This window comes from Spea bombifrons, chromosome 1 (assembly GCF_027358695.1).
Source record: "Spea bombifrons isolate aSpeBom1 chromosome 1, aSpeBom1.2.pri, whole genome shotgun sequence".
Classification (NCBI taxonomy): domain Eukaryota; kingdom Metazoa; phylum Chordata; class Amphibia; order Anura; family Pelobatidae; genus Spea; species Spea bombifrons.
The window spans coordinates 22,789,535-22,814,728 of NC_071087.1; the positions used below are offsets into that span (position 1 = coordinate 22,789,535).

Below are 25,194 nucleotides of genomic sequence, written 5' to 3' on the forward strand. Positions count from 1 at the left end.
TGGACAACCTCACAAGGTGTCCTTCACCCTATTATAGTAGATGGAAACCATACACTGCACTGGAGGTTTAGGCTTAGTATTCCATACAGAGGCTGCTTCATCCGTTCCAAAATTGACATTGAAGTAAGGTAGCCTGAGATCATTTGAAGAAGAAAGACATGAAGGCCTTTCTCTTCAGACAGTGAGTTAAGTCAGTAAAGTATATAAAATATATAGGTGTCTTCATAATTTATATTAAACTGAACTACTGCTGATTACTGAGCCTGAGGAGTAGCCTAAGATGACTTGCTGAGTAATTCCACTCAGTCTCAGTAAACCGGAATTATGTGCAAGTTATGTACAAAGATGAAAAGTTAAGAAATAAGTTTATGAACATTATTATTTAAAAAAGCAAACCGATGCCAATGGAATGCTGTATGGCCATGGTCAAATAACGAAAGAAAATTAGTTCTATGATACGAGAACTACCTAATAAAATTATTTTATAGCTCAGAAGGATGTGATTCAGCACATACCTAGCATGTTACCAATATGCAGAAACACGCCTGGAGTAATAAAAGGCACTCAGTGTTATACTGAGAGCTCCTACCAGGGCACAAGATGGCAGACACGATTGGCGGATTTAACGAGGATCCGAGCCATGCTTGTGTTAAAGATTGTAAATTGAAGCCCTAAAAGGATTATTGTGTGTTTGTTTTCAGTGGGGATTCTGAAAATGTTCATTTAAACATTTGTGAAGAGGAAAGAAATATGGATGAGCTCTCACATAACAAAGAACGCTAGTCATATCCTTAATAAGCGGCGCAGTGTGTTACTGCCAGAAATCAGAAAGGAAGCAAGTCATGCAGGGCTCAAAAAGGTCCTTGTGGTATAGAGAAAAAAAATAATTCCTGTCACTCAAGAAAAGTTATTCAAACATCAGTTTGTGGTATCTGCTAATCATTCCTGAGGATATTAATTTGTACACTGTTTGGCTGTCCTAAATGTGCTTGTTTAAAGCCTGGACAAATAAAAAATAAATAAAATAAAAAGCCCTGCAAAAGTGGCAGTCTTAAGTTTAAGCATGAAACACAGAAACATAGAATCTGATGGCAGATAACCATTCCGTCCATCTAGTCTACCCATTTTTCTCGATGTAGGCTCCGACCTTAATCATTCTTTGTTCTTGTCTTAGATTCAGGATAGCTATCCCAGTATGTTTACATTCCATCACTATTTAACTTACAGTGGATATAAAAAGTCTACACACCCCTGTTAAAATGCCAGGTTCTTGTGATTTTAAGGAATGAGGCAAAGATAAATCATGTCAGAACTTTTTCCACCTTTAATGTGACCTATAACGTGAACAATTCAATTGCAAAACAAGCTTACAATTGCAAAAACTCACAAAAACCTGGTTGCATAAGTGTGCATACCCTTAAACTAATACTTTGTTCAAGCACTTTTTATTACAGCAATCAGTCTTTTTGGGTAGGAGTCTATTAGCATGGCACATCTTGACGTGGCAGTATTTGCCCACTCTTTTTTGCAAAAGCTCTCCAAATCTGTCAGATTGCGAGGACATCTCCTGTGCACAGCCCTCTTCAGATCACCCCACAGATGTTCAATTGGATTCAGGTCTGGGCTCTGGCTGGGCCATTCCAAACCGTTAATCTTCTTCTGGTGAAGCCATGCTTTTGTGGATTTGGATGTGTGCTTTGGGTCATTGTCGTGCTGAAAGGTGAACTTTCTCTTCCTCTTCAGCTTCCTAACGGACGCCTGAAGGTTTTGTGCCAAAATTGCCTGGTATTTGGAACTGTTCATAATTCCCTCCGCCCTGACTAAGGCCCCGGTTGTCATAATCTAAAGCAAGTTGCTTAAGAAAACTCGTCTTTTCATCAATTTTGGAGGGACGTCCAGTTCTTGGTAATGTCTCTGTTGTGCCATATTTTCGCCACTTGATGACTATGTTCCATGGTATATCTAATGCTTCTCCTGACTGATATCTTCCAACAATAAGATCCATCTGATGCCTTGGAAGCTCTCTGCGGACCATGGCTTCTGCTCTGAGATTTAACTAAGCAAATGTCAGGTAAATCCTTCTAGAACAGCTGAACTTTATTTGTTATTAATCAGAGTTACTTTAAATGATGGCGGGTGTGTAATGACTTCTATTTAACATGAGTTTGAATGTCATTGGTTAATGTTGAACACAGCGCCAGTTATAAGAGGGTGTGCACACTTATGCAACCAGGTTATTGTGAGGTTTTTTTGTTGTTGTTTTTTTCCCCTCAAAGATTTCAGATTGTTTTGCAGTTGAAGTGTTCGCTTTATAGGTCACACTAAAGCTGGAAAGCGTTCTGACATGATTTATCTTTATCTCATTCTTTAACATCACAAGAACCTGGCATTTTAACAGGGGTGTGTAGACTTTTTATATCTACTGTAATATATTTTGGCTGATTATGAATGAGTTACAGTACTTTGCAAAAAGGCATCATATTTCTAACAAAATCTGCTGACAAAGTTCTCTGAGTTACCTAAACTGGTGAGTGTAAAATATGACACATTTGGAGACAAAAGATGTGTTACCTTTCGAGACCTTTTGAAAACCTTATGGAAATAAATGAGATTTTCAGCCTCAATACCCAAGAGAAGCTCTTTTTCTGGATTGTGATCTGTAATGGAGCACCAGAAGGTGAAAAGTCACAAAGCAACAGTCCCTCTCACAGTACAATGTTCCTCTGAAACACATTTCCAGCGATCATGTGCAGTTCTGTATGAAAGGCTGTAGTTAAATATATGAAAGAGCTATCACTTGAGTTGTAGTTTACATCTCTGTTATACTGTCAGCTTTTAGTTTCTGGGAACACATTTAAATATTATTGCATTAATCACAATTCAAACACCCCCACCATACAGAAGAAAAATATATTTTTGATGGCTAAGATGAACTTTAAATATATTTTTATACAAGCAATCTGTGGTGGGGTTGAATATGATCTTCAGCACAGTTTATAACAAATTGTTAAACTTTTTTTTTTTAACTCAATCAAACTTCAATAATCTTCTGGCGTGTTTATTCTCCGACTTGTTATTCTCTGAGATGTAGATTACAAATGGTATAGGGTGATGAGCTGCTGCGGTAGCATAAATGGGCCTGTAGACTGTACCACTTTTGTGCACCAATATTTAGAGGGCAGCAGTTTTATTAAAGTATGAATATTACCGATGTATAAGCAAATTATAACTACAGTAATAAATATTGTTTCTGAAATGTAACCCTTCATTTTTCTACCAACATAAAACCATCCTTTTGTTGTCCAGTAAGGCTTGTTCTATTATAAACCATTACTTTTAATGTCAGTGGGGCTGATGATTTAATATGTTTTCTTAAGCAACTTACTTATATGATAATTAAAATAAAAAAGGCTCCAAAATCCATGACCTATTTTCATTATGTATTGAATTTTAGTCTCATGTCTGAGCACCCAGACTTTTTAATTTGACTTATTTGATTTAGGAAATTACGGTTCTGAATACGGAAATCAGGACCAAGAAAGTACTGCAAAACATAAAATCTGGTATACACAAAATACACAATTCTGTTTAGGATAAATAGAAAGAAAAGATAACACTAATATAGTCAAATATATAAATGGTGCTCTATTTTTCTAATATTTTTAATGCAATCTGAAAACACAGAGATACTGTTGCTTCCATACTTCAAGCTTCCATTCAATTCCTGAGCAAATAGTGAGCGACAAAACAGTCTCATAACCTGTTTGTGAGTAACGATTCAACATTTAACCTTACTATGAAAGCTTATATCCAATGACCTGGCTAAAAACATAATCATGTTTAAACAACTGCCCCTATTTGCTTTTTTCACAAACAGTTAAGGGTCAGATTAAGAACTCATGGGACCCTGGGGCAAAATAGCCACAAGTTTCCCGCTCCAATGTAGCATTGTATATTTACACAACAAAATGACAATTTGACATTGTAATGTATAAACATTCTTGTAACTAAAATAGTTAAGGGCTGTACAGCTGCAACCAGCCTTAAAACCCAAGGGGTCTGGGAACTCTGCACCTTCAGCGACCCTATATCCTGGAGGTCTAAAGGGGGAGCAGTGACATCTGTGATTTCAACCGCACAGTTCTTGCTTCACCTGCTTCCCTGCCAAACTATATTACTTTTTTTCTCCTATGTAACCCTCTTGTGTATCCTATGTAAATAAAATAGTTCAATAAACAGAAAACAGTTAAACATACAGCGCCACATCACTACAAAACACTTTGATCTGCATGGACTTCTATATCTAGGGAAAGTAATGCTGGAGAGGAAAGCATTTGTTGCATCTGAAGTAGTAGGCAAACAGTTTGACTTTGTAGCTGCAGTTCCACCTACTCTGTTGAATGTAGCACTTTTATAATACCCTTCCCAAGAATAATTGTTTAGTCACGTTAAATTTGCTCTCACTTCATTTTTCCTGAGAATCTTTGTCATGCAACAGAAAAACAAAAAATGTTCCTAAAAGTATGTTGTTTACCCAGCAACAGCGATAGATGTTTTAGAGGGTGTGATGCAAAGAATATGATGCTTCATATACGGTGGAGTCGTGACAAACATGATGGTTTATGGTATAAAATGTTTCAAGTTAATAAACAATGGTCAGGAGGTGGTGCTGGAATGGTCTCCATGGAGTAGTCTTCTAGGAATGTATCCCCCACGGTTCGTTTGTTGCGGGGTAAGGAAACTTATTGTGCATCTTTCTTGGTTAACTAATTTGTATTTCTAGAAGATGGAAGGACCTGCACTTCATTAGAATAGGTGATGGGGGTACTGATTGTGAATAGAAAATATGAGGAAATATATAGTACATATACCATATGAGCCGTACCCTAAAGAACAATGGTCTCCTGAGCTACATTTCTAGACAGACAGTGGATTATGCATTTACCTATATATATATATATATATATATGGAGGTGATCTTTATAATTTTAGATTTTACAGTCTTTTACTCTTACTTTGCATTTCATTTGTTTTTTGTTGATTTTTTTTGTAATATGAGAATCCTTTTTTCCCTTTTGCTGTAGAATTTTTCTGAACTGATATAATAAATGGAAATGTGATACAAGTTTAGATGTGTATGTCTTTGGTAACAATTTATTTTACAATTTTGATATAATGTTCTTTTGCCATATTTACGAAAAACAAAAATATAAGTTAAAAAAGTATGCTGTTGATCCTTGGAATGAAATAACAAAAATGACAGGTGCGCTACGGTTTATTTGCTGAGCAGTTTTATATCAGAATTTGATTAGTACCAATGTACATGTAATTTTCTCTATCTCTAGACCTTATAAAATATATGCCTTGGTCATTATTTGAAATCAAGCTAACCATTTAAAAATAATAAAAAAGAGGCACTGAGGAAGAATGTACAGTTGTTTACTTTCTATGAAGTTTTTAAAGAAACTATTGCAGACAATAATATTCGTTGGATTTCTAAAATGAAGCCAATTTTCCCTTCGTGTTCTGTTCTCATGGAAAAAATGGAAGTGTTCAAAATGTTTCTTATACTGCATTCCAAAAGAAGGATTCAGATACTGGAGATATGGCATTGCTTCTGAATGCTTACTTATTAACACTAAACAGACAGAATGCAGGCCCTTTTCACATAGCAATATTTCACGACAACTTAAATAGTCTCATTTTTTGCACAGCTGCTTAACATTTGTAACAGCTCTCAAAACAATTCCTCTCCATGTTAAGTGTTACGCCGTAGAGTAGCCTTTTTAGCTTGATGAGCCTACATAGGTGGCTGGCAAGCAAGACAGGTAACTTTATGGACAATCGCCTGGATTTCTAACAGCATGGCCGGTATTCTTTGTGAGTTTATGTGAATTGTGTGAGAACCCTAGACGATATCTTACATCCATTTAATGAAAGAGCCTTTCTATGGGATAGTACGATTAAATGTATATACTTGTATACAGTGAAATGTTTTTGTTTTCTTTTCTATTGATGGTATATGAGCCCATTGAAAGTAAATGAAATCAGGATACATTGTGAATCACACCAATTCTTATAGAAAATATATTTTGTGCGTGAATTCCTTATCACCTAGACCTAAGTGCAATTATCTATAGGGATTATCTGTGTTCTGTGTGATTTTCTGTGTAGATTTATGAAAACATAACTATTTAGGTATAAAATATATATTTTTTCATGACCATTGTGAATATATTATATATTTAAAATTCTTCTCCCGCTCCTTTTTTTACATTAATAATGAAAGTAAGTTAAAATAAAGCTAATACACCATATTGAAAATCAGCACACCGACTGATTATCAAATAAAACTCAGTTACATGTACATGGGATTTTTATTATTATTTATGAGCCTCGAGGTATCCTCCAGACAAACCCTTTACTCGCAACGAACCTTTCCTAGGAGCTGCAGACACGGTGTAATATGGGGAGAAGGACATACAACGTAAAGCTCATTTAGTCTTGGCTGTCAAGGTCAATGCTGAAGATTTGCCTAGATATTTATCAATCAGCCTCAGTAATGCACAGCTGTGACCTCGGATTCACTGATGGGAGCAAAGGTGAGGATCTCCCTTTTGCCCTCACATACGCGAGTCTGTTACACCTTGTCTCTTCTCATTCATTTACATCTCCTCTGGCTTCATTCTGCCTTCCATCAACTTGTAAAGCTTAACACAAATTTGATTTCACTCCTATTAATTAGCAAATCTCACAATGAGGTGTTCACAAAGCATCTGTTTCCTCAGGAAGACCTATCTCCCACATACAAATTGCATGTACAATGTCTATCATTGATCCGCACCAGTGAAAGGGACACCAACAGCTGCAGGTTTTTACACAACAGCCTTTTTGTAGCGCAGATAACACTGCGGTAATGTTATTCCAAGCACCACGCTCAGTGGCGATGGGAAAACAGCCACAGAAAACTAACGGGGTGGGTGATGTTCTTTATCATATGTGCAGAGAAAGGTGATTAGAAAATCGGAGCAGCGGAATGGTATGGTTTCAGACAACTAAAATAAAACCGTATTAGTGGGGTCTTCCCACGTCTACCAGGGTTCATACAGGCTATATACCATTAATAAAAATACCAAGAATTATTTAATAATCAATGTTTTGCTAACTTTCCTGGCAACAACTTGGGTGCTATGTTGCACATCTGCTACTGCTAACTAAACTAACAAAGCACTTAAGATGTGTATGTATTACTGGGTATGTAAAGAAAATGCTATTTTATTTAAAATAACTCATGCGAGACACATTTGCTTCTGGTTTTTATATATTTTGACATATATATATATATATATATATATATATATATATATATATATATATATATATATATATATATGCTTTTTTGCCATTCTAGAAATAAAGAGCCATTGCTTTGTTACAGCTGCCAACTATAATATATTCTGATTGCAAAAATATCTTAATGTCATAGTACACAGAGGTGCTGCAGTCTAATAAGGGAATATAAGAAATGTTGGCGTGTTTTCTACACGTAAGACCAATTTTATAGCGTAAAGGAAAAAGGCAAAATGGTGGGACACAATAATACGTAAAAGTTGTTCCTTTGATTATCTTCATATTTAAAAGCCTTCTGTAGATTATACCAAAGCATTTCATTCTTTAGTTTAAGAGACTAGGAAAGGGACTTCTATTTAGCGTGTGTTGGGTGATTGGGGCATTTATCTTGAGGCACTCATGGGTTGTGGAGGGGTAACTGTACATCCCTGCGGGTGTGACTCGGGGAGGGCAGGGGAATCAATACAAGACCATACCTGATCACCAGGCATTGATGTAAATAAGGCGATTGAGTACCCTCATTTACCGTATTTGCTCGATTATAAGACGACCCTGATTATAAGACGACCCCCCAAAATCTGAATATTAACTTAGGAAAAAAAGAAAAAGCCTGAATATAAGACGACCCTAAAGGAAAAAAGTTTTACCAGTAAATGTTAATTCATGTAAACTATTTTTTTTAATAAAAGCTATGATTGAGAAAAATATTTTTTTTTTGTTTTTATTTCTTGTATTTTCCAACCTGTCCCCCAGTTACGCACATCTGCCCCCAGGCTTGCCACACCAATATGGCACTGTGGCCCATGATATGCCTTTTAACCCTCTATATGCCACTGTGCCCCATGGTATGCCTTTTGACCCCCTATGTGCCACTCTGCCTCCAGAAATGCCTTATACCCCTATATCCCATTCTGGCATTTAGGGGGTTAAAATGCATATTATGGGGCAGAGTGGCATATAGGGAGGTATAAGGCATTCCAGGAGGCAGAGTGGCATTAAGGGAGTTAAAAGGCATTATATAGAGCACTCTGCCTCCAGAAATGCCTTATACCCCTATATGCCACTCTGGCATTTAGGGGGTTAAAAGGCATATTATGGGGCAGAGTGGCATATAGGGAGGTATAAGGCATTTCAGGAGGCAGAGTGCACTATTAAATGCCCCCTTAACGCCACTCTGCCTCCTGAAATGCCTTATACCTCCCTATATGCCACTCTGCCCCATAATATGCCTTTTAACCCCCTAAGTGCCAGAGTGGCATATAGGGGTGTAAGGCATTCCAGAAATGCCCTGCCTACACACACACACACACACACACACACACACACACTTACTTACCGGTGCTTCCAATTTCCTGCTGTATTGCCGGGGCAGCGGGTTGACGTCTCATTCCGCGGCAGCCGGAAGGAGGTGGAGTTGGCAGCGGGGGTTTGTATGCGTCCGTCGCAAATACCTTCCCCGGCTGTCAGAGATCAGGAACTCTGGAACTCTTATCTCTGACAGTCGGGGAAGGTATTTGCGACGGACGCATACAAACCCCCGCTGCCAACTTCACCTCCGGAAGCACCGGTAAGTGTGTGGGGAGGGGGGGGCGACGACAGGAGGATCCAGGTCCCCTGCAGCGGTGCGGGGGATCTGGATCTTAGTCTCCTTATCAGACCTCTATTTGAGGTCTGATTAGAAGACGACCCCGATTATAAGACGAGGGGTATTTTTCAGAGCATTTGCTCTGAAAAAAACCTCGTCTTATAATCGAGCAAATACGGTATTTGGCAAAATTTGATAAAAAGAGAACAATGCAGTATCATAGCAAGTTAACCAAAACTGTTGAAGATTCAGTATTGGTAGCCAATAAAACCAAGTGCAGTGATATGTTTCTGAGGCGCTGTCTGCACACGTAGACGGTTCCTCCATCCCTCACATCCGTTCAATTTCAACGGAAGCAATTTTAATACACATATGCCCAGGAGCGGCTCTTGCTTGTTGTGTGAGCTATTGCTAGAGCTGGCTGTCAGTGAGTATAGCGAGCATGTACAAAAAGAAGATGTGTATGATCCCATCAACTGCAAGACAAGGACCTGGGGGGTGAGGAAACATGCAATGTGTATGTGTGTGGTGGGGATTCTGCCAAATTCTTCCATAATAATTTACATGGGACAAAGCTACCATATGCACTTGAGTGTCTCACAGAACGGAGTTACAGAATATATAATAGCTAATATGGGTGTTGTGTATCGATATTGTGAAACAGTCTGGCTTCTTATGTTATGTGATATGCAACACAACCATTCACATCATTTGATATACAAGTGTTTTTTCATCCTAAATATAGAAGTCTGCTCTGCTCCGCATGTAGACCTGTTTCACTGATACTTTAAAACATGAACCTGTCTCTTTAAGATCATCAGTTTTCTCCAACAATGATCTTTCTGTCACTTTCCCAAACTTATGGATGACATGTTAAATTACGAAAAAAAAATAGAATCAAAACACAAAATTCAAAGGTTTCTTAAGTGTTCACTGTATCTTGATCAAAATAGAACACAAAATACAACGTACATGTTTCATATGGGTGATCAAGTCTCTTTTACGGCAATATCAAGTAAAACTGATGTGAAAAAGAGGAATTGTCTACACGCCAAGAATAAGTCACACAAAGCCAAAGAGTATCCAAGGGTGTTCGGTATGTGCCATCAAACTCAGCACAATAGGTAACCGAGCCAGCAAACCACTAGGTAATGGTAAAGAATGCCTGCTGCTCTGTGTTATATGGTATATTTGGTATATATGGTATTAGAGCTGAAACAACGAATCGATAAAATCGATAATAATCGATAACGGAAATCATCGATAACGATTTCCGTTATCGATTAATCGAGTGATCAATTCGTTGTTGGAGCACTCGGCTCCTTTTACTTACCTCCGCGAGCGTTCCCCGCTTCTGCTACACGCTCTGCAGTCTCCGCCTTCTTTTAGCTACGTGACGGATGTGACGCGTTCCGGAGGTAAGTATTCTTCATGTCTATGTGCACGGATCGCACAGAGCCACTCGCACAGAGCGGTTCGCTCTGTGCGAGTGGCTCCACTCGCACAGAGCGGTTCGCTCTGTGCGAGTGGCTCCATTCGCACAGAGCGGTTCGCTCTGTGCGAGTGGCTCCATTCGCACAGAGCGGTTCGCTCTGTGCGAGTGGCTCCATTCGCACAGAGCGGTTCGCTCTGTGCGAGTGGCTCCATTCGCACAGAGCGGTTCGCTCTGTGCGAGTGGCTCCATTCGCACAGAGCGGTTCGCTCTGTGCGAGTGGCTCCATTCGCACAGAGCGGTTCGTGAGTGTGGGTGCAGGGCAGAGTGGGGGTGGGGGTGCAGGGCAGAGTGGGGGTGGGGGTGCAGGGCAGAGTGGGAGTGGGGGGTGCAGGGCAGAGTGGGGGTGGGGATGCAGGGTGTGAGTGTGGGTGCAGAGCAGAGTGGGAGACTGGGTGCAGGGCAGAGTGGGGGTGGGGATGCAGGGCAGGGTGTGAGTGTGGGTGCAGGGCAGAGTGGGTGCAGGGCAGAGTGTGAGTGTGGGGGCAGGGCAGAATGTGGGGGCAGGGCTGGGTGCAGGGCAGAGTTAGAGACTGGGTGCAGGGGCACAGTGCAAAGTGCTGGGTGCAAAGTGCCAGTGCTGGGTGCAAAGTGCCAGGGCTGGGTGCAAAGTGCTGGGTGCAAAGTGCCAGGGCTGGGTGCAAAGTGCTGGTGCAAAGTGCTGAATGCTGGGTGCAAAGTGCTGGATGCAAAGTGCCAGGGCTGGGGCAAAGTGCTGGGTGCAAAGTGCTGGGTGCAAAGTGCCAGGGCTGGGTGCAAAGTGCTGGGTGCAAAGTGCAAAGTGCTGGGGCAAAGTTTCTTGAACAGTAATAGTCCACCTCTTTTCAGAATGTTTGGGGTTATTTTGTTTCATAAATATTGTGTTTGGGTTCTTGTACTTTGAAAATATTGTTTTTTATTACATCATAACAAAATAAGAATGTTAATGTAAATTTTAAGTTGTTTTTTAACATCCAGTTCATTAAATTCTTTTAAATAAACGAAAAATTTGCATATTGTTTTTTTTTATCCGATTAACCGATTAATCGAAAAAATAATCGGCCGATTAATCGATTATTAAAATAATCGTTAGTTGCAGCCCTATATGGTATATATGGTATATGCCAGTTACAGCCTACACTTGTATCTCAGTGATTGCTATGTGAACATATTACCACCATAAATGTTTATTAGTCTTTTAAGGCAATTAGCTCAGTCTAGATTTTAAGAGCAATAAAGCAATAAAGTCCTTGAACTTTGGGAAGTGTGACAAGCAATGCATGATTTTCCTTAAAATGAAAGAATCAGACCATTTCCTTCAGGGAATTCTTCTCAATGACCTGCAGAGCTCACGCTAATCTCTAACGAGGCTCTTTCACCATAAATCTAAAACATTTTACGGTTGACGTGAAGGTGAGCTGAAATAATGGCAGAACTAAAAGGAGAGTTTTGTGTCATTAAATATGTGCTAGTGACAATATACTGTTCACACTTATGTCACTAAAAAGGTTAAAGTTCAAGGAGATTCAAACATAGTCACTAATGCCATGTGTCAGCCAAGCACAGTCCATGATTCAGGTAACTCCTGTATGTACAGAACATTTAGTACTTTAATAAGGTGCCATTGAAATGAGCAGTGGTTCTATACGTTTGCTGTATGCCTGTCCAAGGGCACCCACAACCATGCAAAAAAAAATAAATAATACCTGACTGTTCCCTTAAGAGAAGCGGTACACTCTGTATGGCTCCAGTACAAGGTCACCATGTAATAAATAAATGAAAACGCTTAAAATAGTAACATTTTGCATTAAGTGTGTGGGTGTAACGTGTGCAGTTACTTGAGACTAATCATACTGCAGATCTTTAATAAATAATCTTAAAACAATAATTCAATGTGCAGTTTGCAAACCCAGAGACATGTCTTCTACTGGGAGAATTAAGAAAGTGTGTTCAAATTTCAGTAATAAAATACTCCCTCTATTAAATGTATCATAAAAAAAGGAGGACTGGCTTTTCAGAGAAAATAAATGAGAAGGATAAAGCACAGCGAAGGTAAAAAGAGGGAGCTATGCCAAGAAACCGGCTGCGGATTCATTGAAAATGCTTATTACTGTTGAATCTAAAAGGACCTGATGCACTCACCGCAGCCAAGTAATGCTGACTACTCTGAAGAACACGTGCCAAGGGTACCCCCCACGGGTATCACTTTACAGCCGTTACAATGTATACCAGCTACAGGCTTAATAACTTGGCCTTCCTATTGCCTTAGCAGGACGGGAGCTGTTATCCAAAGCCAAATACACAGTCCAAACGTTCCACAACCTGAGCCGAAGCCGCTCGTTTCCAGCTCCCTGGCACTCACTGGGAAGGTTGTTGGACACTTAGAAATGCCACACAGACAATTTTGGAAAGCCCTTTGAATTTTTAGGGACAAAAAAAAAAATAAAAAAAAAGTTGAATCCATGGAGATAAAGACAAAATACAAAGCAGTAAATGCTAGAAGTCAATTTTAAAAAAGTCATGTGCTTTATACACTGGGCTGCTGGGACTTTAATTTAATTAAGTGAAATACATCCAAGGCTGCGATTTCACGTTGCTTTTTTGGCTGACAAATGTTGAAATAATCAAGGAAGCCATGAAAATCTGCAGTAATACATAAAAGATTTGATTCACGTAAACTAAAATAACTACGTGGCTTGAGAACAGATTGCAGCACAACCTAAAATGTATATGTGTCTATACTATACATTGTAATTCAGTTACTGAAGCTTTCTGGGGAGAAGTCCATGAGATATTTGCATGTTGAAAAAATAATAATAGCAGACTAACAAATGTAGCAGTATATTGATTTCCTGTTCTAGTTGGCCGACTTGTAAAGTTGGCAGGAGTACAGGGGGCCTGCACAGCTCCAGGCATATGTCTCGTGTTAAGAGAGACTGCATGTTATAAACACTTCAATGAAAATTACCATTCAGTTTGAGGCCAATTCAGACCAGGTGCCGAATGAAGAATAAATAGGTAACATATGAACATAAAAAAAAGAAAGAAAGGCAGGCAGTGAGATTATATAGATATTATTCCCTATGTTGAACTGAGACCCCAGTTGGAAAGATGGATTGCAGAGAAAGGTCCGACGAACCCTGGCTGGAAGGTGGCCAAGTAATGAATGCTAAAAGCCCAATTAATATATAGCTCGCTCTGTGAAAAGCAGGCCTCCTCAGGGTTGACTCAGAGTAAGAAGGTTAGAAATAAATCACCACTAAACGTGAACGTATTGTAGAGTTTCGAAAGCCCAAAGTATGACGATGGTCTGTATAAGACAATGGAAAATATTGCTATGGTTGCTCCTTTCACAAATGGAGTGTTTAGTTGAAGTTAATATCTTTTATTAGGTCAACACAGTAGATGTTAACTTACATAAGCTTGTGAAGTCTGAAGACTGCACTGGAATTCTACTATTAGCTCAAGCAGGAAGTTGTTACACATACTTCCTGTTCATCCTGGACCGTACCTGTATTGAATTGGCAGACTGTATAAACTACTTGCACTGGAGATTGTTTACAACCACGAAGCTTTGTAATGCTATTATGGTAAATGTTTTAGGAAGGGGAAGAAAATGATGCAGATTGGGGGGGGGGGTTATATTATTAAATAGAAAAGGTACAAAACATCAAAATATGTTCTATTACCAAGTAAAATCTAGACTGGTGGAAAAATTAGCTAAGATATAACCTCATTCTGAATATGCAGTGGCATATTGATGACCAGTTATTTATTGATTCATAAAGATTACATTAAAAAGTTAACTGCTCAAATAAGCTCACAGTTATCAAAAATAAACAAATTAAGAAAAAATATATAAATAATGCTAAAAGATTAGAAGAAAAGTTTCCTAACAATTACTAAAATAAAACATCCTTGGTTGGACATGTTTTGTCATAAAACGCTCTGATGGCTGTACTATGATAGATACTGGAAGAAATGCTTAATATACAAAACATAGTTGGCCAAAAAAGGGCCACTAACACAAGGTATATGACCGTACAAATCACTCACTGGTGTTCATTAAACTGCTGTTATAATAGTACAATTGGATGGATGATGGGGGGGGCAAACACACAAAAAAAATAGTTTTTTTGAATATTGTAAATCTTAACACTATACATACAAAAAATATGAAAAGAAAATTACACAACATTGCAAGATTTAGTGATGCTGTTATTTAGAGATATAGGAAAAAATTACAAATTCAGCTCACATTTTACCACAGGGACCCATTACGCAAGAATCAAAGCATCAATTTTATTAAATTCCAAGTAAAAATCCAGATGTATAAAGAACAAATGCATCAGCTACAAAGAATGCCATGTTTAAAGATAATTCACTAAAACAGAAACAAGTTTCAGATTGGCTGCTTGTAAATGTATTTTTTTTATTAACATAGCTATTTGAATTATTCTAAGAGGACAGACGGTTGCAAATTGTGCAGCAGATTTAAAAAGCCGTCCTGTACAACACACCAAGTATCATCAAAGTATTATAACAGAGCCAGGGTCAGATCAAATATAAAACGAGAGGTTGACATGTACGCTGCAAGAAAGAAGTCAAACTATCCAGGGCTGTCAAAGTTTAATGGGGGCTCGGGCAAACATTTGTTTCTGGACCCCATACGTGTGTGTTGTATGCAGACAGACAATGCTTGCCGATGTGATCAAATAACACTGTTAGAGAAACTCACTCTAATGCAATCCACGCACGTATGCATGCCTTTATAAATATATGTTAAGGGTACATCCTTGTGTCTTTATAATAATAACTTTTTCTTATATATAGTTTTTAAGGTTTTGAATAATCAAACTCATGACTTACTGCATTCACAGCAAAGTTTTCTCAAACACAGTTATAAAATCTTTAACGGCATTAATGGGTATTTTATTTATAAAATACGGTTTACTGTAACCATCCCAAGCAGGGCATTTCAACACACAAAAGCAGACCCTGAGACACATACCATGGCCGAGGACCTGCTCATGTTCCAGACACAAAATGCCAATGGAACAAAGCACTGGAAGAGTGGATGAACTCTCGCTTCTACTTAATACTTGCTGCAGTTTATTTGTCGCTAACCAAGCCTTATCTTTCTAACACGCCAGGGTCAGCAAGGGCACTGAAATACTAACAGGGGTAAACTGTGCATGGTCCCTGAGGATGTTTGGGTCCATGGCAGCTGGTAGGAAGCAGAGAGCCAGAGGAGGTGATTACTTTGGTTTGGACTCACCTGACCCAAACATTCAGGCATGAATAGAAATGTAAATTCTGATGTTTGAAGCCTCAAATAATAATCATACTAGTACTAGCAGTCCTCACATACACATTAGGTTAGGTTCCAGGAAAAGGTGATAAGAACAAATCCTTTGAGATATGCAAGAAGAAAATGCAAACCAGTAATACTTTAAATAAAGAAGAATGAAGGGACTTGCATAAATGAGGATACAGATGTAGCCTACTGCTTAAAGAAATACTTATGTTCTGTTTTTCACAGAGGAATGTAAAGGAACCTCAGTTAGAAAAGATAAATAGGGAGACATGTAAAGCATGAGTGTTTACAGAAAGTTGTTCTACTTGAACTTTCCAAAGAAAAAACAGACAAATCCATTTGACCCGATGGGATACACCAAAACATTATTTAAAGCGTTTTGACGTGTCCTGTCGAAACCGTTGGCGGACTTATCTAACCAGTCACTACTGGCAGGAGTACTTTCAGAAGATTGGAAGTTGGCAATTGTAGTACCTCTTCACAATAAACGCCGCAGGAAATACTCAGCCAACTACAGACCAGTGAGTCTTAAGTCAGTGGTTAGAGAGTTAATGGAAACCATGCTTAAGGAAAAGGTGTAAATGGTTTGTAAGTGTCATGACTCAGCCTGGCAAATGTTGCACCTTGTAGGGGTACACTTTAGGCTGTGCTACCGCAGTGTGGCACAACGTTTTTTGGCCCGTGTGCACACAATCTAGTAATTATTTCTGACGACTTAAAGGTAAGCAGGCAACGCCATGGTTCTCCCACGTTACAGATCCCTGGTAAGGCCTCGCCTAGAGCACTGCGTACAGTTTTGGAGACCAAGGGATCTTATAGCTTGAAGGAAAGAAGAGAGAGGAGAGATGTGACAGAAACACTTACAGGGATTTAACAAAGCAAAGGAGGGAAGTTTTATTTCAAAGGGGAAGAAATATTAGAACAAGATAATATATAAATGGAACAGCCTCCCATAAGAGGTGGTAGAGGCTAATACAGTGACAACATTTAAACATGCATGGGATATGAATAAAGCTATCCTGAATCTTAGACGAGACAAAGGTCGGATTAAGGTTTGAGTCTTTACATCAGGAAATATGGGCAGACTAGATGGGCCAATTGGCTCTTATCTGCCATCTAATTCTATAACCAACGTGACATGTACCCCCTAGTGTGCTTTGTTGTTCAGTTGTGCATAAATTAGTGTACATTCTGATATAAAACCTTCAGTTATAACATCTTGCTGTGCTCCTCAGTTTTCTTGAATAAATGAAAATGTTTCTGTATATCCAGTCATTTTCTTTTACTGCTGTTTCATTAACTGTTCAAAAACGAACTAACTTTATACCACCAAATGTAAAATTATCAACGTTCCAACTTTTCTTTAGAAACATTTTGATATCTATTCACTAAAAAGCGACCATTGGGTTCACTTGGTCATCTATGTTGTTATGTAAAAGTTGAGAAATATCGGCACAGATGTGAGTGTTATGTTTCTGACTTAAGTTCTGATTTTCTTTTAGAAGAGATTATTAATAGGACTATTTACAGTACAAAAGCTGTGAAGTACACTGAGCAGTGCTACTGTTATCTAATGTGTACTGATCTACACAAGACATTTGGGAGAACTGTTCCCTAAAAGGGCACCCAAGGTGCATAAAGAATGTTTATGCACACACACAGCAAATGCTATTCAAAAGTATCTATCTGAAGCATAAATATTGGGAAGCCCAAACACACTATAAGGCCACATATTGCTTAGCCCATCACGATGTCAAAATACCTCTAATACTAACATAGCTGTATTACTTAGTGGGACTACACAGTTTAACCCTAAGGTCTAGACAAATTCTCCAAATATACATAATCTTTGCACTGGCATGAAGAACCAACTTGTAAATTGCATACCTGTTATTTTCTGTAGCAAAGGACTCAGCCCAGGTTCATCGGAGAAAGACCGGATAAGTGCCTTCTTTACTTGACTTTCCATAATATCAAGTTCTGTGTTCACTTGGACGTCTCCAGTTACAGAGTATATATAAACTAATAAGACAATGATATCTTCTAGGTTATAATCATCATTGCTCCTTTCATTGTGAGATTTAATCATAGGGTACAACTGGTTAAGGACCATTGGTAGTTCAGACTTCCCAGTGCTCTGCAATTAAAAGAAAATAGAAAGAACCTCTTAAACAGATATGGGGAAAACGCTTATTTACTGCAAACAAAAGAAAAGAAATGAAATGTTGAGATACAAGTACAAATATATTTTCTGTGCTCAGTTTTCTAGTAGACATGCATCTGCGAGATGTAAAAGGAATTATTTATCAACATCGGGAACTTAAAATGCTCCGAGAATATAAACATTTGAAGTCAATTTCATTTGCCATTTTTATTCAGTAGTTCCCATGCTGTTTACGTTGGTGCCTTTCACCACTAGTAGAAACCTGCTGTATACATTCAACGATGAATGCAAAACAATGCATCTACCACTCAACATCCATAGGTCCCCTAACCACAGAGATAAACAGCCAAGTCTGAGAGTACCCAGGTAAGTACTGAGTTGCTAAATTATGGAAGAAGGTCTCCAGGAACCTGGCAAAATATATAAAAACTGCATTTAAACCATGGGTAATTTGTGCATAAGCGGGTTTCTTTTTCCACATGTCTCTATGCACCAACGAAATGTATGTAATAGTCGTCACTATTAACGGGGCCACACACCATTCACGAGTTTACTACAGGAAGATACTGTCAAACTAACTTAATTTATTTTATTGACTGGGTAACTAAGATAACAGACCAGGGAGGAGCTGTTGATACGGCCTATCTGGATTTTAGTAAGGGATTTGACACTGTCCATCACAGAAGGCTTATAAAAAAAATCACAGTCTTTGGATGCCAGAATAGTTGAATGGATAAGGCAATGGTTGAGTGATAGGACGCAGAAGGTTGTAGTTAATGGTGTATATTCAGAGGAAGGACTTGTTACTAGTGGAAGAACTCAAGTGGAGAATGACTTAAGTAAATTAGAAGAATGGTCGAGAGTGTGATGGCTCCAGTTTAATATTGATAAATGTAAAATAATGCACTTAGGACGTTAAACCCCAAGGCATTATATATAGCATTGAGGACACTGTTCTGTCAGTGACAATGGAGTAATTATTTCTGGTGACTAAAAGGAAGGAAGAGCGGAGATCACTGGTCAACTCTCACCTAAAGTATTATGTACAGTTCTGGAGACCCCGTTTCCAGAAGGATATTGATACACTGAAGAGAGCTCAGAGGGCAGCTACAAAAATGGTAAGTGGCTTGCAGGACAAGTGTAAAACTTGGAGGAAAGAAGAAAGAGTGGGGATGCAATAGAAACATTTAAACGCTTAAAGTACAGGAAGCAAGCTTATTGGAGAAATGTTAGACCAAGGGGTTATGGTCTAAAACTAGAGGGTCAGAGGTTTAGATGTAATGTAAGGATGTTCTACTTTACTCAGAGGATTGTAGATAAGTAGAACAGTCTCCCAGCAGCAGTGGTGGTGGCTAATACAGTAAAGAAATTGTAAAAGGCATGTGATAGACAAAGTTTTCCTCACTATAGGACCTGACCAAAGACTAATTGGGGTTTAACGGAAAAGTGAGCAGACTAGATGGGTTGAATGGTTCTTATCTGCTGCCAAATTCTATTTTCTATGTTAACCATCACCACAAGGATGTAAGAAATCTCCGCTTCATCCCAATATCATGTATCCACCAGAAAAAAAGACAGAGTACACCTCCTTCAATGGAAATGGTAATCTATTCCAGCATAAAACACAATATTTCTGTCCTCACTGACCTTCAAATGCATTTTATGGAATAAATTCCCATTTCCATTGAAGAGGTGTGCTGTGTCCTATTACTGGTATATGCACCAATTAGCATATGAGACAGCGTGCCGGTACATCATCTATATCACATTATATAATGAGTTTCTCCTCTCAGAGGATTTGTCTGGCTCTTCGCACCACATAAATGTCATACTTTTGTGATAACTATCTCCCGACAAACTAAAGTCACATGACCAAAGTGTCCTGTAGGATAGGGTACCAATATTTTGTCCTCAAATTGTTTAGGTTTGGGGGATTCTCCCAAATATGAAAAGTGCCCTGGACAGCAGAGTACTTGTCCTAAGCGAGGTATCAAACACCTTGTAACCAGGGAGATTTAAGATAGGAAAGCTTCATAAAGAATCCACTGACATGGATAATTCAACAGCTAGCTTAAGAAATCATACATAAAGACTTTCCAGGTCCAGTTAAAACATCAGGTTAAAGTTTTATTATGTAATTTATTTTGATTAAAATCTATAATTATAATAATTTGATTTATTTGACTCATATATAATTCTTATTGTAACGGAGCAGAGGGTAATGCATTTTCCAGGCATGTTGCAGTGTATGTATAACGCTACAAGAAGGGACACGCCTGCTAGTTGAAAAGACATTACATGACACAGCAGACTTATTGATAGCGCTAGGGTACAAAACCACATCATTATATTGCAAAACTCCCTTGTTGAAAGGTGAGCTGCTCTTCATCTCCGAGCAGCACTGCAGGGAACAATAAGACAGAACCTCCGCTGGCATTTTCACAAATTGATTTCTAGGATTCGTTAAAGAGTTTTATGGGCAAAATAACTCAGAGTATTAATGTGATTTATGACAGTGACCAGATGTCCTTTACAACCCATTACTCACAAGGTAAAACCTTTATAACCATGGGTTGCATAATCTATCCATCATACACAACGAGCTTTCTCCTGGCCACTAATGTACACATTAAACATCTACAACAAATACAGGGGTGGAAAAGAGTCTATCTACATATAACAGCATACACATAGTTCTTAGATATACACTGGTAATGTGACTTTTTGGTGTTTTTCTGTTTTTTTTTAAATTATTTTTTTAAAGCAATTGCAATATCAATTAACATGTATCTATTTTTGACAATCAATTGAAACACCAAATACCGATTTCTTTTTCCAATGCATAGCTGCATCAAACAAAACACTGTAGGCATATCTAATTGTGCTGTTAGGCAGCTTGCAAATTTGTTTCCATATCACATTTTACTCATTTCAAGTGGTGCCGTAGGCATATATTTAATGTTAACCTCCAGGGACATCCGTAATGATTTAGAAGTGCCTCTGGCCGGCAAATGATTAGTTAGTAAGGGCTGGTGCATTCCCTTCTTTCCATAGCTCTGTAAAACTGGATAATTATTGGTGGAGTTTTACCCAACTGCAATAAAAGTTTGAAATAGATGGTTTTACTCTCTAAATAGGTTTTGCATTGCCCACTAAAACCAGTCTAGCTGTACACAAGGTTTTGTTGCTATTAGATATAAAATAGTAGAACAGTCTTACAGTTAAACTTGGCAACCCAACTAGATGTCCCTAAAGAGGAGTAACCCAACTAGATGTCCCTAAAGAGGCGTAACCCAACTAGATGTCCCTAAAGAGCAGTAACCCAACTAGATGCCCCTAAAGAGGAGTAACCCAACTAGATGTCCCTAAAGAGCAGTAACCCAACTAGATGCCCCTAAAGAGGAGTAACCCAACTAGATGTCCCTAAAGAGCAGTAACCCAACTAGATGCCCCTAGAGAGGAGTAACCCAACTAGATGTCCCTAAAGAGCAGTAACCCAACTAGATGTCCCTAAAGAGCAGTAACCCAACTAGATGTCCCTAAAAAGGCGTAACCCAACTAGATGTCCCTAAAGAGGCGTAACCCAACTAGATGTCCCTAAAGAGCAGTAACCCAACTAGATGTCCCTAAAAAGGCGTAACCCAACTAGATGTCCCTAAAGAGGAGTAACCCAACTAGATGTCCCTAAAAAGGCGTAACCCAACTAGATGTCCCTAAAGAGCAGTAACCCAACTAGATGTCCCTAAAGAGCAGTAACCCAACTAGATGTCCCTAAAGAGCAGTAACCCAACTAGATGCCCCTAAAGAGGAGTAACCCAACTAGATGTCCCTAAAGAGCAGTAACCCAACTAGATGTCCCTAGAGAGGAGTAACACAAGCACTGCTTTTAAAAAGAGCCCATCATATGATGTAAGGATTTCAGTACCAGAGGGAGGATAGAATTGATTCACAATTCTTTCTTAAATCTTTTTCAAACATCTTAGTATAGCTGGTACTCTCTATATCATATTATTTATTAGATTTTCATATGAGATTTGGGGTTGGTGAACTATATTTGCAGGATACATTACAGAACATCTTACTAAATGTATATTGTAAAAGCAGTGACACAGCTGTGTAAATATACAGCAAATGCATGTTATGTTACTTACACTACATTTAAAAAGAAGTTATGACTTTGCATATACAAATCATAAACCATTAGGCTGCACCAACAGTCTGATAAAATAACTCAGAATCTAAACTGAAATATGCTCCACGTCCTTGCAGTAAAATGAACGCTGCTGTGTATACAGAGAGACTTGCTTATAGTGGTTTTATGCCAATTTTCATATATAAAAAAGCCAGATAATACATCGCAAGTGAGAAAAAATATACAGGAAGCTAGCCAAAATTTGTGTGAGACATGCACAGCAAGCTTTAAAAATCTGATTACATTGTTACCATTTCACTGACACCTCCAAGTAACTTTCTTTTTTTCAGAAGGGTCCTGGGAATTTGCTTTAAATTTGGCTGCAATGCAAGATTATGCAAATAACAGAGATGAGTCTGCAACAGAATGGACTTCGAATAAGTAAGGTGTAATGAAGTCTCAACTTCCCAACCTCCACCCAGAGCCTCTGGGGCAAGTGCAGCTTCCTTGGGGCTTGGGGTTACTACTTTCGTTCTCCGAGTACAACGGGTGTTTGGTCTTTTCTGCTCAGGTCCCAGCAAAAAAAGTTGTTTTTTTTTTTAGCTCTCCTTAACGCATTAAGCTTTAATCACAAACAACACAACCTGCTTCAATCAATGTCTGCTTTGGTGTCACAGAACAATTTAGTGTTCACACCAAAAATTATGAATGGTAGAAAATTTTACGACTGGAGAGTAATTTCAAGGGAAGGGTTTGGGCATTCAACAGTACTAGGAATGACGTTTCTAATGCTACTTTCAATTGAAAAGCCTTTAACAGTGGGTTGAAAAGCAAAGATGAACATGAAAGCTGACCCTCCTTACAAATTGGAGGCTCAATCACGTGATTGACAGGCCAAAACATTGGGCAAAATATTGTAAACCTAAAAACCCCTTGACGTGGCTTCACATTGTCGGCATAGCTGCTATTGGTGAACTTTTATGCATATTTACCAAGAGAGGCGGCATCTCGTGTTTTGGGTTAAGCAGCACTTGAGTGTATTTGGTTGAAAGCAAATTATAACTGATAAATGGACATGATGTTCAACTGTAGGAACTCAGAGTGGGATAACAAAATATTTTGAGAAAGTCACACTCACTGCATAATTCAGTGTTAATGACAAAAATCAATTCTGCAAAATATACCTTCCAACACACCACTTCCAGTAAAAGTAGCATGCCACCCATCCACAAATGCCCACCTGCTTTTTTTTTTTTTTATTGACAAAAGCATAGCCCGATGGATGTTTCATGTCGCCCTTGGTCAGAAATAAAGTACTGAAATCCAACCAGTCAGACATAAGGCTGAAAAAGATGGTAATGTGGGAAATATCTATTCACATTACATATGGGTAAGGCCTCAGTAATGAACAAGAAGACATTAAAAAAGTTCTATGTAACTAATTTTCTGTACACATGGAACAGTACGTTGATCATCCGTTATTTGGGAGAAACATTTTGTTTGTATTTAAGTAGTCTCCTTGTGGACTAATGTATTTATTCCCCTTTTCTTCATTTTAAGATTAAGACAATTTATTATTGCATGTATTCCATCCTATATTTAATTTCTAATATCCTGCCTTAAACCTTAACGGAGCATCCATAGAAGGAGTCTCTGCGGAAAGACATTTGTCAAGCTTCAAAACAAGCTAAACAAACACCTTTTTATTGTAGGACTAAAAGACTTGACGAACTATTTATTGTATCCTTATGCCTGTCCTCTTTTTATTATTAGACTCTAAAGCTCTACAGAACTGGGATCTTCTTAACTAAATATAAATGACAGCACTTATTGTGCTCCCCTTTACAATACTGTAAGCTGTAAAGTGTCAAGTAAATCTGTAAGCAATCAATAAGTAAAGATGTACATGCGTACATACAAATTCCTCCTCATTTTAGCCGAGATCCAGTTATTGCCATCAGCAGGTAATATGGGAGAAGGTAAAAAAAAAAACAAAAAAAAAAAAAAACCTCTTTGTCAGGATAATAATGTTTTGTGTGGCCCATATCTGCTTGGTCTAATGAAGTGGGTTGCTGGTGTTATGCGATGTTTCCGCTTTGCTTGATGCAACAGATCTGTTCTACTTTAATCATTTAAATTCCAAAACTGTGATACTGAGACAATTTTAAGAACAGTCCAAACCTTCAAATTACTTTTTGTTTCATGTACCCCAGGAGAAATCAACATTATTGCTGTTACAGGAAGAACCCTCCATTGTATTCCTCCCTTGAGCTTTCTATGTTATCCTTGGTTTTGAAAACCCTTATGTTACAAAATGATGTTGGCCTTCAGTACAATTAGCACATGTGCCACTTAACGGTGTGCACATTACAGTATTCGGTGATTCACTCTGAGGCCACCACAGATCAGGGGGAATTTTTCAATTTTTTTCTCTCAACGTAATCCCAGAGAACTCCAAAAACATTAATAAATGGTCTTTGAACTGTCAAAAACAGCGAATAGTCTTTATAGTCCTGAATTAAAAGTAGAAACAAATTAACATACCTGGCATTATATGTATGTGTGTTTGTATATATATATATATATATATATTCTTATTATTATTTATTTTTAATTTACATTAACGACATTTTATATCTAATAAGCTGATGGGCAGACGTGCACTGACAATCAGCTGACTCTCACAATCTTCTCTCACAGCCCCAGCCGTAAGGATATACTGAAGATCCCATCGACTGTTCTCTGTAAAAATCACCTTGTTCACTGCCAGGGGCATTAAGTCTTTAACTAGACCACTGTCTGTGATCAGTCACCCTTAGAAAATAGCTTGTTACTTCTAAAGTAAAACCTGTCTTCCCAAAAAGTTTGGGGCTCTGGAAAAAAAAAAACAACAAAAAAACAAAAACTTTAGTTTTGTATGACGATACTAAAGTTATTTTTAAAGTTCCTTGTTGTCCATCATGGCTGAGAGTAATGGGAGCTGTAATCATGTAACTATTCACAGCTGAAGTTAACAATCTGCTAATTTATTCCAGACTAGAATCAAGGGGAGAAAGGTCAAATGGCTTTACAATAATTCACGCTGTTAATTTGACTGCTGTCTAAAGACGTGCAATCATCCAATTTGTCCTCTAAAGTGTTCTGGACTTTATATTTTGATTCTAGTTTTTATGCA

General features: G+C 38.3%; 1 protein-coding gene across 1 annotated transcript in view; it reads right to left on the bottom strand.

Moving 5' to 3' along the window:
- SCFD2 (sec1 family domain containing 2) overlaps positions 1 to 25,194 on the bottom strand; it is a 163,355-nt gene that overhangs the window by 88,483 nt on the left and 49,678 nt on the right. Inside the window, exon 5 of the mRNA XM_053458443.1 lies at positions 17,611 to 17,860. Coding sequence (XP_053314418.1) covers positions 17,611 to 17,860 — 250 coding nt within the window. The remainder of the gene's footprint in view (positions 1 to 17,610; positions 17,861 to 25,194) is intronic.